General features: G+C 57.4%; 1 protein-coding gene and 1 long non-coding RNA gene across 2 annotated transcripts; one reads left to right on the forward strand and one right to left on the reverse strand.

Annotated features, from left to right (window-relative positions):
* Positions 1 to 8,828: 8,828 nt before the first annotated feature.
* On the reverse strand, positions 8,829 to 11,957 carry LOC145520422 (uncharacterized). Its single transcript, XR_014064458.1, has 3 exons — positions 11,841 to 11,957; positions 10,054 to 10,200; positions 8,829 to 9,483 (listed from the first exon to the last, which is right to left on the reverse strand). It is a non-coding gene; the product is annotated as an uncharacterized LOC145520422 (long non-coding RNA).
* Positions 11,958 to 12,316: 359 nt separating this feature from the next.
* Positions 12,317 to 15,770, forward strand: LOC145520229 (uncharacterized). Its single transcript, XM_081526155.1, has 3 exons — positions 12,317 to 12,357; positions 13,452 to 13,625; positions 14,031 to 15,770. Exon 3 carries the CDS (start codon positions 14,147 to 14,149, stop codon positions 15,065 to 15,067), a length of 921 nt encoding a protein of 306 aa, XP_081382281.1. The 5' UTR covers positions 12,317 to 12,357; positions 13,452 to 13,625; positions 14,031 to 14,146; the 3' UTR covers positions 15,068 to 15,770.
* Positions 15,771 to 16,095: the final 325 nt, after the last annotated feature.

Raw genomic sequence — 16,095 nt, forward strand, 5'->3', positions numbered from 1 at the left:
CTTTGGGCTTGGGGAGCCCCTCGCCCTAAGATCTGTGGTTCCAGGTGTCCTGATTCTGGGTTTGGTCACAGAGCACCCCACCTCCTTCTTCCTTGCCTGCACAAAAACCAGGGATTGAGCTGGGCCTTTCCTTAGACCTTCAAGGATGGTGAGAAACAGCAGATTTATTTACTCCTACTTTGAGCATTGCTTCCTGGATTATTTGGTTACATTTGGGTTTTTAACTAAACGATTCTAAAGTCGGTTTTGTTAGTCATATTCTTAGGAAAATAAGTGATTAAAATTAAACTGCAAATCATCTGATTAATAAAATCAACCAATTTTAATGAAAGTATTTAGCTTTTTAAAACAAGGTATTTGAATTATGTCTGTTCAGCCATATCAGTACAACTTTTCTTTCTATATTTCCTTTGCTGATTATCATGACCCAGTAGGACATTATGACCTGGGTCACAGTACTGGGAAACAAGCAACTGTGTTGTTGATAAACAACAGTAACATCTATGAGCAGCAGCCAAGTATTACAGCATCATTCCAAGTGCCAGCTCACATTTCCGCAATAACGCTGGCGTGGGTGCTGATACTAGGCCTGCTTCACAGATGTGAGGCCTGGCACACAGAGGCAGTGAGCAGTACCGTCGGTGTCCACTCCCGCCCACTACCTCAAATATGAGGAATCCAGCATCCCCTGCACCTGGGGCCGTGTCCCTCTTCTCAGAGTTGGGCTTTGGGGTTTGGTGAGTGTCTGACACACTAAAGGCGCCCAGAACATCGGCTGAAAGAGCAGCAACTTACTGGAGGATGGACGGACCCCCTGGCATGAACCATCCAGGTTCTGCAGCCTGGAACGATGTGTGTGAAAATATGACCTAGAAAAAATGGATAGAAGAGTGTGTTTCCATAGCTTAGGTTGCAATTGCTGGATAGGATTGGGGGCAGGAGGAGAAGGGGACAACACAGGATGAGATCATTGGATGGCATCACTGACTCGATGGACATGGGTTTGGGTAAACTCCGGGAGTTGGTGATGGACAGAGAGGCCTGGCGTGCTGCGATTCATGGGGTCGCAAAGAGTCGGACACGACTGAGCGACTGAACTGAACTGAAGGACTTTGTTCTATGGGTGCTAAACAGAATCTGGCATTTCGAGGATTTAGCCTTGTTTCTTGGACCTAAGGGAGGGCAGCTCTGTCTTTGTCTCGCTCTCCCTGTCTGTGGTTGCATCGCCTTGTCTCCTGACAGCTCGAAAGGTTCTGGGTTCATAGAAGCTCTTATTTGGGTTAATGTGAAAGTTTTGATTTCTGGGGCTTTGCGTTTCCAGGTAAACTTTAGAGTCCTTTTGTCGGTTTCTTAAAGTCACCTGCTGGGGTTTTGGTAGGGATGATGAAGCTGGAAAGAACCGACAACTGGACCCTAGAGAGTCCCCCTATCCATGGACATGTATTTAGATACTGTTTGATTTCATCATCAGAGCCTTGTTTTCCTCATGTAGATCTTACACAAACCTTGTCAACAGGGTACCAACACATGTCTTCTCTGGGTGCTGATGTGAGTGGCATTGTGTTTCATTTTCAAACTCCACTTGCTCATCACTAGAAGCATTGACTTTCTACCAGTTATTTTTCCACTTTTAACCTACCGTCCTAGTTGCTAACAAGGCCCTCACACAGCGATGCTTAATTAAAAAGTGGATTTTGGAATATCTGAGGTTTGGCTAATGATTCCCTGTGAGTATGGAAGAGGGTTTGGAAAGACTTTAATTCCCTGAAGCCACAGGACCACATCATCGTGTGACTTCACTTTTATTTCATGGGGGATGTTTTATCTCTGTCATCATGGGACTCAGCCCTCTTGCCACCCTGGCCAGAAGGGTGTGGCCTTGACCTCATCTTGCCTCTGGCAGGACCTCACTTTGACACAGCCTCCTCCTCCCTGGGTGGAGGGCGCGCTCCTCCCTGACACGTCAGTTTTGGAAGGAAAACCTTGAAAAATGATTCTTAGCACTTACCACGTGGTATTTGAAGGATGCAGGAGTCACGCTCTCAGGGGTTTTGCTTGGTCAGAGGACTGTCAGCTTCTTACATGCATCTCCAGGACGGTGGAAGTTTCTAGATGTGCTGTGGTGGTTTCTAGAGGGAGAAAACTCAGGCAGTAAGAAATATCTGAGGTCCTGAATAAAAGTGATTCGAGCTCCGTTAGCATTGTTAAATCACGTGGTGCTGTGATTATGTGGCCCAGGTATGTCCTTTCTGCCCTCAAAACTCAGCCAGTGACCGGCCGCCTGTTCCCGACCTGTGTGGGAGGAGCAGCGGGGGCGTCCCACCCCTCGCCTTCCTGGGGAGCCGCTCTGCGGCCGGTGCCCGGTGCCCCGTCCTTGTTTCCTGCAGGTTTTGTGAGGGGCCGGGGGAGGGGCCTGGGAGCGTTTTACCCGTCCTCCTCCAGGGAGCACCTCTGTGAGATGGCAGGACGGCCTCCTGTGAACGGGGGACGTGGGGCTTCCTCCAGGCGGTGCTTTCCCCCTTGAAGGAAAGCAGTGAGAAGGCAGGGAGGACGGTGGGAGGCCAGATACCCTGAGGGTCAGACCACACTCACTCACAACCCCACACCTCTCACCCAACACGACCACACTCACACCAACCCCCTGCCTCCCACCCAACACAACCACTCACACCAACCCCGCACCTGTCACCCACCATGACCACACTCACACCAACCCCGCGCCTCCCACCCAAGGTGACCACACTCACACCAACCCCGCGCCTGTCACCCAACACGACCACACTCACACCAACCCCCTGCCTCCCACCCAACACAACCACTCACACCAACCCCGCACCTGTCACCCAAGGTGACCACACTCACACCAACCCCCTGCCTCCCACCCAACACAACCACTCACACCAACCCCGCACCTGTCACCCACCATGACCACACTCACACCAACCCCGCGCCTCCCACCCAACACAACCACTCACACCAACCCCGCACCTGTCACCCACCATGACCACACTCACACCAACCCCGCGCCTCCCACCCAAGGTGACCACACTCACACCAACCCCGCGCCTGTCACCCAACACGACCACACTCACACCAACCCCGCGCCTCCCACCCAAGGTGACCACACTCACACCAACCCCGCGCCTGTCACCCAACACGACCACACTCACACCAACCCCCTGCCTCCCACCCAACACAACCACTCACACCAACCCCGCACCTGTCACCCAAGGTGACCACACTCACACCAACACCGCGCCTGTCACCCACCATGACCACACTCACACCAACCCCCTGCCTCCCACCCAACACAACCACTCACACCAACCCCGCACCTGTCACCCAAGGTGACCACACTCACACCAACCCCGCACCTGTCACCCAACACGACCACACTCACACCAACCCCGCGCCTGTCACCCAACACGACCACACTCACACCAACCCCGCGCCTCTCACCCACCATGACCACACTCACACCAACCCCCTGCCTCCCACCCAACACAACCACTCACACCAACCCCGCACCTGTCACCCAAGGTGACCACACTCACACCAACCCCGCGCTTCCCACCCAACACGACCACACTCACACCAACCCCGCGCCTCTCACCCACCATGACCACACTCACACCAAGCCCGCGCTTCCCACCCAACACGACCACACTCACACCAACCCCCTGCCTCCCACCCAACACAACCACTCACACCAACCCCGCACCTGTCACCCAAGGTGACCACACTCACACCAACCCCGCGCCTCTCACCCACCATGACCACACTCACACCAACCCCGCGCCTCTCACCCAAGGTGACCACACTCACACCAACCCCGCGCCTCTCACCCACCATGACCACACTCACACCAACCCCGCGCTTCCCACCCAACACAACCACTCACACCAACCCTGCGCCTCCCACCCACCATGACCACACTCACACCAACCCCGCGCCTCTCACCCACCATGACCACACTCACACCAACCCCGCGCCTCTCACCCAAGGTGACCACACTCACACCAACCCCGCGCCTCTCACCCACCATGACCACACTCACACCAACCCCGCGCTTCCCACCCAACACGACCACACTCACACCAACCCCGCGCCTCTCACCCACCATGACCACACTCACACCAACCCCGCGCTTCCCACCCAAGGTGACCACACTCACACCAACCCCGCGCCTGTCACCCAACACGACCACACTCACACCAACCCCGCGCCTCTCACCCACCATGACCACACTCACACCAACCCCGCGCTTCCCACCCAACACGACCACACTCACACCAACCCCCTGCCTCCCACCCAACACAACCACTCACACCAACCCCGCACCTGTCACCCAAGGTGACCACACTCACACCAACCCCGCGCCTCTCACCCACCATGACCACACTCACACCAACCCCGCGCCTCTCACCCAAGGTGACCACACTCACACCAACCCCGCGCCTCTCACCCACCATGACCACACTCACACCAACCCCGCGCTTCCCACCCAACACAACCACTCACACCAACCCTGCGCCTCCCACCCACCATGACCACACTCACACCAACCCCGCGCCTCTCACCCACCATGACCACACTCACACCAACCCCGCGCCTCTCACCCAAGGTGACCACACTCACACCAACCCCGCGCCTCTCACCCACCATGACCACACTCACACCAACCCCGCGCTTCCCACCCAACACGACCACACTCACACCAACCCCGCGCCTCTCACCCACCATGACCACACTCACACCAACCCCACACTTCCCACCCAACACGACCACACTCACACCAACCCCGCGCCTCTCACCCAACACGACCACACTCACTCACAACCCCGCACCTCTCACCCAAGGTGACCACACTCACTCACAAGCCCGTGTCTCTCACCCAAGAAGCTGATCCCACCAGGCCCAGGAGGTCCTGCGGCCTCACTGAGCCCTGTCTGCCTCTTCCCGGTTGCTCAGAGTTGCTCTCGGAAGCACCCGTCTCACCAAGGAGAGGCGCTCCACCCTCATTCCACACCGCATCCCTTCCCCAGCCTCCTGCATCACAGGATGGCCAGGATGCACCGAGACAGTTTAGTTGTGAAACAGAAGGAGTTGGGTTCTTTTACTAAGACCTTTCTGAAAGGGCTAGGACAGGACTCTAGAATGGGTGGAAACTCCTCACATGCAAACTGGTCTTTGGGGTTTAATTCTCTCTGCGAAGAGACAGGACACTGGACTGAGCAGGCAGAGGTCTGGCAACCCCGTGACCGTCGTGTAAGAGAGCGTGAGGGCTTTCCTGGCTCACACTTCAGTTGCCACCACTGGCTCAAGATGGTGTTTTTGTTTTCCATCAGAATGGATGAGGGATTAGTGACGTGCTGTGGGTAGCATGCTAGGGCGTCGCTCTGGAAGATTAGCAAAGTGGCTGGCGTGGCTGTGGGAGGGGCTTGCCTGCCTCTTCAGGCTGCTTGGCTCCTTCCACCTTTCAAACCTTCTTACTAATGTTAAACCACTGTGCAGCACTTTGCCTCTGCGTCAACAAAGTCAGGGTCTAGGGTATCATTTATAAATAAAAGACTGGTGTTGTCTTTGTTGTCTCAGAAAACGCGACAGCAAAAGGTCGTTTCTGAGCACCTGAAGTGTGACTATTACTGCATAATACGGGGCACATTTGGGGCTAAGAGAATGATTTTTTCAGGGTAGCCATAAGGCTGATCGTGCTCGTGTTTCCTCCTGGGGGTTGGGGAAGGGGGAAGCTCATCTATGGAAGGCTTTCTTCATGTCCCCCGGGGTCTCTGAGTGCATCTGGCCTATGTGGGACCACATGACAGCCTTCATGGACATATGTCTCATTTCAGCTTGATGTGACTGAAATTTGACTCAGTTCTTCATCAGAAGTGGTTTGTTGACATTGGTTGAAATTCATTTGGTTTGTGTGTTTCTCTGTCTCCCCAGAGTGGGTGCATTTATGTGGTAGAATAGACATGTATTCAATAAATGCAGTGATACATGTTTGTACACAACACGGATAAGATGTAAGACAATCTTGGGACAGACAACGTCACTCAGAAGCACTTACATCCAGAGCTCTAGCTCCAGGGCGGTTCCAGGAGTAAGAGGGATGGTCCATGTAATCAGACTGGGTAGCGTCTCCCGAGGTGGCCATGTGGGGAGGTGGTCTCACCTTCAGTCTTATTGGACTTTTTTTGGCCGTGGCGCACAGCATATGGGATCTTAGTTCCTTGACCAGGAATGAAACCCATGTCCCCTGAGTGGAAAGTGGTCTTCACTGGAACACCAGGGAAATCCCTAACCTGGCGTCTTAATACCTCTGGGCAGGAAGTGGCTACTTGGGAGTGGGGAGGCGAGACCCTTTGCACTGTTGTCAACTAGGGTCTATTCCAAGGTCCAGTGCTTGTCCTTAGTTACAGTAGACGTAGGGTGCAGCTTGGCGTGCCCTGGGGCAGAACCAGGGTGACTCCCCTGAGGACAGCCCGGGCCCCCACTGACTGCAGCTCTGAAATGGATGCTCTGAGGCCTCGGAGAAGAGGGTCTCTGGGAGGACGGGAGGGAGGGCCCACTGCTGCTGGCCCCGAGGCGTGGTGGATGTGACCAGGGCCCTACGTCTCCAGGGACCTGCCACCTTCAGAGAGAGACTCCTGAGGGTCGTCAGAGTCCGTCCTAGGACTTTAACTGGACATTCCTCCTGCCTGGCCAGCGAGAGCTTCCTCTTTTTTTTTTTTAATTTATTTATTTTTAATTGAAGGATGATGGCTTGACAATATTGGTTTAATTTCTGCCATACATCAAGATGGATTAGCCACAGATGTACATATGTCTCCTCCCTCTTAAACCTCCCTCCCACCTCCCACCCAGTGAGGGCGTCTTTGAAGAGCATTGTCCTAATAAGAAGAGTTGGAACACTCCCTGTCTGTCCTTGTGTGCATAGAGGTAGGGGTGTGGGGTCCCCAGGAGGGGAGGTTGGCACCCTGCCCCCCTCACCATGCCCCCTGGATGCCCTGTGCTGCCTCCCGGGGGAGCACAGACACTGAGGGGACCCCAGGCTCGACTTTGAGGACACTGCACTGGAGGCAGCCCTGGGCGGGGTGGGGGGTGCTGGGGGCTGTAGGGACGAGCCTGAGGTCGGATGCCCGCTGAAAGGTTACTCAGCTTGAACTAAACCATCCAGGACCCGAGATGAGGCTGCATTCGTACCTGAAAGGGGCAGGAGAAGCAGGGAGCCTGCCCAGATGCGGTCCCGAGGCAGGGAGGTGCGTGTGGGGACCGCGAGGGGAAAGGATGCTGACTCGGACCGCATCCCGCCTTGTCCAGACCCAGCCGGTCAGCACCAGGGCTGCCTGAGGCCACGGCCTGTCACTTCCTCCTCTCCCGGGTCCCCAGGATGAGGACGCGGCCTGGGTGGGGGCCTGGAGCAGTGTCACCGCCTCCCCGGTCACAGACACGCTCTGGACCTGCCTCACAGGCCTGCGGATCCCGGGGAAGGTCACGGGGCCCGCTCCCCCCAGACCCATCACATTCGGTTCTCAAATAGGCATGGCTATCTTCTTGATAGGTTTAGATAATTATTTGAAGACCTGCAGGACATTTGGTCCTGTCCAAAGTGCCCACTCAGACACTTGGTCCCCGTGAAAAGGTCTTTAAAATTTCAGCACAGTTTTTTGTATGTCCATCACACCACAAGGAGAAGGCAATGGCACCCGACTCCAGTACTCTTGCCTGGAGAATCCCATGGACAGAGGAGCCTGATAGGCTGCAGTCCATGGGGTCGCACAGAGTCGGACACGACTGAGCGACTTCACTTTCACTTTTCACTTTCATGCACTGGAGAAGGAAATGGCAACCCACTCCAGGATTCTTGCCTGGAGAATCCCAGGGACGGGGGAGCCTGGTGGGCTGCCGTCTATGGGGTCACACAGAGTCGGACACGACTGAAGCGACTTAGCAGCAGCAGCATCACACCCCAGTGAAATGCTGTAAAATAATAAAATGAAATAAAAAAAATTTTCATGATCCCCTGGCATATTCCATTCACTATTTTTACCACAAAGAGAACATTTTCCCGAATTGCACTTTACTTTTAAAACTACATCTGCCTTACTTGAAAAATAAGGCCCACATATCAAAAAAGGGCCAAATATGGAAACTCTCCCCAAAGAGAATCAAGAAAATTCTCCTGTTGCTATTTAGAGGACCAACTCCTGCGGGAAAGCGTCAGATGCAGAGGTTTCTGAAATCCCACCAAGTTTCCCCTGGTTGCTGAGCGGGACGGGCAGCGGGGGAAGGCTGGGCTGGGAGGCCGCGGCCAAGCCAGCGAGGGCCCGGGGGGCGGGCACCGGGTTCTGAGACACGGGGCAAATTCCCAAACTCCTCACTCCGACTCCTCGGGCTCCTCACTGAAGGTGTGGGTGTTACCTGAGGGCAGGGTGCTGGGAGGCCAATAGTTACTGGTGCGCGTGAGGCCCTGGCACCCAGGACACTCTGGGTCGGCGTCAAGCATGGTCCGGGGTGGCTGCCCCCAGCTCAGCACGCATCCCTTAAGAAGCCGCACTGGCCCCCACCTACGTGTGCACGTCAGGGGTGCCTAGTGTGCTCACAACTCCCAGCCCCCGTCAATTTCAGGACATTTGCACCCCCACCCCCGCCGGCTGTCACCCTCCCCTCCCTGCCTTGTCTTGGGAAGCACAAACCTTCCCTCTGTGGATCTGCGGGTCTGCAGATTTCACACAAATGGAATCCTGCTCTCTGTGCTCTTTTCTGACTAATAATATGTTTTTGAGCTCATTTGGTGCCAGGAAAGATCAAATGAGATAAAGTCTGTGTACATAAATTCATGCTCTATTATTAAATTTTGATCATTTGGCCTGGGTTTTGTCCTGCCCCTGATGGCGGCTGTTTATGATAAATATGTCCTTTCATCTGTCCCCATAACAGTAGTTAGTCAAAAATAAATCAACAGCTAAAAGTCTGCTGAAAATTGTTCGGTGACCCCTCAAACTTGCAATCGACTTCCTCTCATTTTGGTTCAGTTCCAGCTGAAGCATCGGGGGCAGGGACGCCCGGCAGGACACGGTCCAAGGCTGGTTTGGACGTGGGTGCTGACCCTGGTGGGCAGCCTTGGGCGCCTGGGGTGGCCCTGAGCACAGAGCGAGGGCTTCTTGGAAGCTGTGTCTCTCGCAGGGCCTCTGTGGGCACGAGTGGGGAGCAGGGGCCACTGAGGAGAGCGGGCCCTGCTGGGCCGGGGCGGGAAGCGAGGTTCGGGAGACACTCTGTGTGCCAGACCCCTGCTCCCCTCAGCTCCTATGACTCCTGCTGGGCTGGCGTTGGGAGGGAAGAGGCAATAGGGTGGAACCAGGGGAATGCCTCGGGCAGAACCCAAGTCCTTTGGAGACAGAGGAGGGGGAGGCCCCGGGCTGATCTTCAAGGCACTTCAGGCAGGTGGGGGACTTGTGTCTGTTCCCAAGGTGAAAACTGCAGAAGAGAGACAGGGAGGCCAGGAGATGCTGGTTGCCAGTGTAGGTACCCTAGGGGACCTGCTCCTGGAATGGCCAGGTGAAGGCGCCCAGGAAGCCGCTGAGTAGACGGCCCGGGGCTCAGGAATGGGCTGGAAACACTGAAGTTCTACAGACAAAGGCTTCCCACGAGCCCCGCTCTGCGCTGGACGCACAAGACGAGACCAGCAGGCCTTGCTCCGTGGGTCATACGGATGGAGATGCTGACGACGATACTTCATGTTCGGGCTGAGATGCCCGGCACTGTGCGGACGTCACCTGTGTGATCCTCACGGAGCCGCACGAGGTCAGAGCCGTTCAGCCGACGAGGGGACAGACAACTGCCCAGGCCACACAGCTCGTAAGGGGAGGAGGAGGAGGGGACCGTGGGCGTCTGACCCCCCAGAGTGGCCAGAAGTGCATGGTCAGCACTACCAAATGCTAGAGAAGGGAGGAGGTATGCCGAAGCTTCCTGAATATGGGCAGAGGGGCTGCGGCCCTGGGACCCCGGGGGGAGCTGGGCCAGGAAGCTGTGAGCAGAGGCTCTCACCTGCCCTCGGGCACAACTGCCCTAGAGCGTCTCTGCCCATCGCAGCCTAGAACTGCCCCTGCATCGCTGGCGTGGCCTGTGGCCCCTGGCAAAGTCTTCGTCAGGATCTGGGTTGTTGTTTTGTTCATATCCTGGGTGCAGCTGGACCTGAGAGGCCGACAGGAGAGAGAAAGCAGTGAACAATGGGCAGGGCAACCACAGCGCTCCCAGGACGGCCAGGGAGAGACCGGGGTCAGGATGAAAAGTGGCCGAGTGTTCACTAAATACAGGCAACATGGCGGCCGCCTTGAGTCCCTGCCGCCCAGCTTGGAAACGGCTTCAGTGCCTCAGGGGGACCTCAGGGCAGTCACTGGACGGCTCAGGCCACCAGTACCGGGCGGACCACCAGGGAGGCAGAGGCGGAGTCTGAGTGGGAAGAACAGCCTTGTCAGTCAGATGGCCTGAAACGCGGGGGTCTCCTTCCTGTCTCCTGAGAGAGCAGAGACCCCAGGCCTCCTCTGGCCCTCACCAGCCCCCAGGCACCTGCCCAAGGGACCCCGCGTTCCTGCTCAGGCTGGCTTCTCAGACAGAGCTCAGAGCTCCGGGCCGCTGGCCTTGGCGCTCAATGGCCCTCAGCCTTCTCCGGGCTGTGGGCCAAACGTGACGGACGCACCTCGTTGAGCATTTTGCCTTCGTGTTTCCTGCTGAATCATCTCACGTGCCCAGGGCTTCCCCTCTTAACCATCCTGGCTGTCAGATGACTTCTCTGAGGAGCAAACAGGGTCTGTGACAAGCTGTGCAAAGTCAGGTGTGAGAACCAGTCTGGAAACAGCCGCGTGGACGTGGGGCCTGGCTGATGACACCAGGGTCAGACGGTGACAGGTGACACCCTCCCACGAAGGAGTCGTCGCCCTCACAGAGCCCTCAGGAGGTCTTCTCAGGTGTCCCAGCCCACGGCCACTCCGTGGCAGAGAGAGGGCCGCCCTAGCATAAGACGGGGAGCACCCTGAACCCGAACTCACATTTTCATCACTAATCAACTGTCGCTTTAGTGGTCTTTCCCAGCAGATTGTTTTTCTTTAAAATATTTTATTATTGGCCCAAATGTACCAAAGATGTCTATTTTCAGTGGAAAACATGCTTTGTTGGGCTGACATTCTCTGGGCATTTGGACCCGTTTCTGCCCTGAGCCGGGCGAGGGGGCCCTGGCAAAGGGCAGGTGTGAGTTGGAAAGTCTGTCTTTGAACCGCAGGTTCCTGGAAAGGTTCCTGGTTCCTCCTGGAAAGGAGCCAACGGCTCCCGTCCTCTGTGTGGTCCCACCTGTCACTTCCTCATGCCCAGAATGCTCGCTGCCATCAATGGTCCCAGTGGAAGCATCGCCACACTCTTTCAGATAGCATCCTGGACAATCTTGACCTTTGGAAAGGTTGCTCCATCCTGGGTCATGTCTGATTCTGTTCCAAGCACTGTTCTGATCCCAGACCCTGGTGACTTTCAGTGTCTGTGACTCAGGGGTAAAGCCCTAGTGTCACCGAGACGGCCCTCCAGCTGGATTGTTGCTTTTGGAGGACGTACCTTCCAGGCTCATCGCCTGTTTCTCCACTACAGACGCGTTCAAGTGAAGCCTCGTCCTCAGCCTCCGTGCTGGACCATGCCGGCCGGGGCTGCCCTGAGACCAGGCCACCACCCGGAGGCACGCTCGCCTGAACAAGGCCGGGGTCCAGGGGATTCGCTCTCAAAGGCCACCCACCCGTTGGGCATCTCTGGGAAACAGCCCCCAGAATTAGCACGAGGGGTCCCACACACACCCTAAGACGGACCCCTGCTAAGAAGTGAGTCCAGCCCCAGTTCCCATGCTCCTCAGAGAAGTGTAAGGAAGCCCTGCTTCCCTGGGGGCCTCACCTCGGGGCACCCGTGCCAGGTCCACCCTCTCACCCCTTCAGTCACCCTGGCCTCACACCTGCTATTGTGATGGAGGGGTCTGAGGGGTGTGGGGAGGGGTCTAGGGGGCCTGGGGAGGGGTCTGGGGGGCCTGGGGAGGGGTCTGAGGGGTCTGGGGGGCCTGGGGAGGTGTCTGAACAGTCTGGGTAGGGGTCTGAGGAGTCTGGGGAGGGATCTGAGGGGTCTGGGGAGGGGTCTGAGGGGCCTGGAGAGGGGTTGGGGAGGGATCTGGGGAGGGGTCTGAGGGGCCTGGAGAGGAGTCTGAGGGGTCTGGGGGCCTGAGGAGGTGTCTGAGGGGTCTAGGGGGCCTGGGGAGGGGTCTGGGGGGCCTGGGGAGGGGTCTGAGGGGTCTGGGGGGCCTGGGGAGGTGTCTGAACAGTCTGGGTAGGGGTCTGAGGAGTCTGGGGAGGGGTCTGAGGGGTCTGGGGAGGGGTCTGAGGGGCCTGGAAAGGAGTCTGAGGGGTCTGGGGGGCCTGAGGAGGTGTCTGGGAGGTCTGGGGAGGGGTCTGAGGGGTCTGGGGGGCCTGAGGAGGTGTCTGAACAGTCTGGGTAGGGGTCTGAGGAGTCTGGGGAGGGATCTGAGGGGTCTGGGGAGGGGTCTGAGGGGTCTGGGGAGGGGTCTGAGGGGCCTGGAGAGGAGTCTGAGGGATCTGGGGGCCTGAGGAGGTGTCTGGGCGGTCTGGGGAGGGGTCTGAGGGGCCTGGAGAGGAGTCTGAGGGGTCTGGGGGGCCTGGGGAGGTGTCTGAGTGGTCTGAGTAGGGGTCTGAGGAGTCTGGGGATGGGTCTGAGGGGTCTGGGGAGGGGTCTGAGAGGCCTGGGGAGGGGTCTGTAGGATCCTGGCGAGGGGTCTGGGGGGCCTGGGGAGGGGTCTGAGGGGTCTGGAGAGGGGTCTGAGGGGCCTGGAGAGGAGTCTGAGGGGTCTGGGGGGCCTGGGGAGGTGTCTGAGTGGTCTGGGTAGGGGTCTGAGGAATCTGGGGATGGGTCTGAGGGGTCTGGGGAGGGGTCTGAGGGGTCTGGGGAGGGGTCTGAGAGGCCTGGGGAGGGGTCTGTAGGATCCTGGGGAGGGGTTGCGAAGGGGTCTGAGGGGTTTGGGGAGGGGTCTGAGGGATGTGGGGAGAGGTCTGAGGGGTCTGGGGGGCCTGAGGAGGTGTCTGGGCGGTCTGGGGAGGGGTCTGAGGGGTTTGGGGAGGGGTCTGAGGGGTCTGGGGAGGGGTCTGAGGGGCCTGGTGAAGGGTCTGAGGAGTCTGGGGAGGGGTCTGAAGGGGTCTGGGGAAGGGTCTGAGGTGTCTGAGGAAGGGTCTGAAGGGGTCTGGGGAGGGGTCTGGGCGGCCTGGGGAGGTGTCTGAGGGGTCTGAGGGGTCTGAGGAGGGGTCTGAGGGGTCTGTGAGCAGGTGTGTGTGTTTGGGCTGGGAGAGGCTGGGAGGCCGCGCTCTGCGGGGAATCCTGGGCTCCTCTTCCGCTGGCTTCTTTGTGCTCAGTCACCTTCAGGATGGCCGAGGCTGGGCAGGTTTCTGCTGGGGGCCTGTCCACACGGCGCTCCAGGTGGATGCAGACGTCGGGTGTTTCCTCTGAGCGGTGCCGTGTCCAGGAGTCAAGGCACATGTGCTCCACACGAGCGCGGAGCTCAGCCCTCAGGAGAAGGGGAAGTCAGGGTGAGCGGTGTGTTAAGATGCAGATGGTGAAGAAAAGAGCAGGCCCCTCCCCAGACCCCTCCCCAGACCCCTCCCCAGACCCCTCCCCAGGATCCTACAGACCCCTCAGACCCCTCCCCAGACCCCTCAGACCCCTCAGACCCCTCCCCAGACCCCTCCCCAGGATCCTACAGACCCCTCAGACCCCTCCATCACAGTAGCGGGTGTGAGGCCAGGGTAACTGAAGGGGTGAGAGGGTGGACCTGACACGGGTGCCCTGAGGTCTGTGGCCCCCAGGGAAGCAGGGCTTCTTTACGTGTCTCTGAGGAGCGTGGGAACCGGGGCTGGACTCACATCTTAGCAGGGGTCTCTCATAGGGTGAGTGTGGGACCCCTCATGCTAATTCTGAGGGCTCTTTCCCCACAGATGCCCAGCGAGCGGGTGGCCTTTGAGAGTGAACCTCCTGGACCCCGGGGAGTCCAGCCCCGGGGTGCAGTCCAGTCAGACACGCAGACACGGAGCCTGGGCAGCCCAGCAATGTCATGTGGGGGCTCCGTGCGCAGCGGCTGGACTCTGACCACGCGTCTTCCCACCCTCAGCCCAGGCTCCCTGCCACACTTCTGGGGCCAGGCAGCCACGGACGCCACACCCAGACGGCCGATCCTGGGCATGGCGTCTTGGGGCACAGCCCAGCTCGGTCTCCGAGGAGCAGCGCGGTACCCAAGGCAGGGGCAGTCCCGGGTGGTCCCGAAGTCCTGAGAGTCAGACTCGAGGGTGTACACGGCGGGATCTGCTCGGATCACGGCCTCAGCCTCAGGAGGTGGGTGTGCGGTCAAGCAGTCATGAGACGGAGGAAATCAGAGAAACCTGCGCAAGCGCGTCCTGCGGGCTGGAGAAAGAGGGGCCTAGAGGCCGGCCTGGTCCCCCGGGCCGCCGTGAAGCAGCTTCTCAGGCGAATCCAACACAACGATGCGCCAAAGCTCCATTTCAAACTTGCTGGTAAAGCTTTTTCTCAAATAATTGAAGATCTTTTGGGAAGAAATTTTGTGGTGTGTGTGGCTGGATACTCTGAAGTAACTGTAAGAAGAGAATTTCCGGCAACGGTCACCAGGGTGGCCGCAGGGACATTCCTGCCGGAACCTGCCGCGTCCTGGCTCTCTCCCATCCCGAGTGCTCCGAAGGCCGCCTTTTCTTCTGATTCCTCAGCACTTAAGTCGCGTAACCTTTCACCCGCTCTGAGCAGGGTCCCGGTCTCAGCCTGGCGCCTGCCGCCCCGGCTGTTCCATTCCTCGCCAAGTTCAGGGGGTCATTTGGGGTTGGGGTGTCCCTCCAGCCCTGACAGGCATCTGTCTTTGGGGAAACCTGCTCCAACTCATCCCCAGAGGAGGAACTTGGCCCTGGCAGGGGCTTCACTGGGGCAGGAAACAAACCCCATGGTGGGGGGCTGCTTCTGCTCCCCTTAGAGGTGTGATGGACACCCTGGTTTCCTCTCTCTCCGCTGAAGTGACCGATGGTGACCAGGCAGCCAGTGCCCAGATTCACGGATAAAACGTGACTCTTCACAGGGCGCTGTGAGGAGCCCTGCCCCCAGCCTGCAAATGAGGACTCAGCTCCCCCAGGGCACGCGTGTCTGATCTTAATATTAACGCTCAGTTACACCGAGCAGGTTCCCGATTAGCCACACCGCAGGCCTCAGTCCGAGGTGGTGGGATCCTGCAGAGCCAGTTAGTGGGCGATCGGGCCCTGGTCTCCTGGGGCCACAGAGCCCCTCCCAATGTGACCACCCTCCTCCTGCCTACTGGGGATGTGCGAGTCCGCCGCGTGATGAATTTCGTTTCTAGAAGTCAGTCATGTGCTTTCCATTTAGGACTAAATAGGATTTCCCAGTGAGACTGAAAAAGGGTCATTTTCGTCTTGTCCACAATACAAGCAGGAAAATAGGTGATGGATCGTTTCATGGAACAATATTTGTGTGTGTGTGTGTATTTGGTCTTTTTTTTTTTGGCAAGAAAATTGCTCCCTTTTCTGTGAGTTCCTTACTATTTCATGCATTATTCTTCGATTGAAAATCCTTGGAAGAAATCTCTTGTGTTTTGTCCAACTTTCTGTAAAGATCTATGCATCACTACCTTTTCTGCACAAAAAGATGAGAACTATGCAAAAGTATCATATCTATTATGTGGTTATCGTTCACTCTCGAAGTCGTGTCCAACTCTTTGCGACTCCATTACTGTAGCCTGCCAGCCTACAGGCAGGCCGACCGACTCGTGCCTGACTCTTTGGACTGCAGCCCTCCAGGCTCCTCTGTCCATGGGATTCTCCAGGCAAGAACACTGTGGTGGGTTGCCATGCCCTTCTCCAGGGGATCTTCCTGGACCAGGGATTGAACCTGAGTCTCCTGCTTTGGCAGGCAAGTTTTTTACCACCAAGCCATCTAGGAAGCCCCATATATTATATATGTATTTATAAGAATTAAGTTTCTAAAGTAGCC

The sequence above is a fragment of the Giraffa tippelskirchi genome, chromosome 9, assembly GCF_054371585.1.
Source record: "Giraffa tippelskirchi isolate mGirTip1 chromosome 9, T2T-mGirTip1v1.2.pri, whole genome shotgun sequence".
In the NCBI taxonomy this organism is placed as follows: domain Eukaryota; kingdom Metazoa; phylum Chordata; class Mammalia; order Artiodactyla; family Giraffidae; genus Giraffa; species Giraffa tippelskirchi.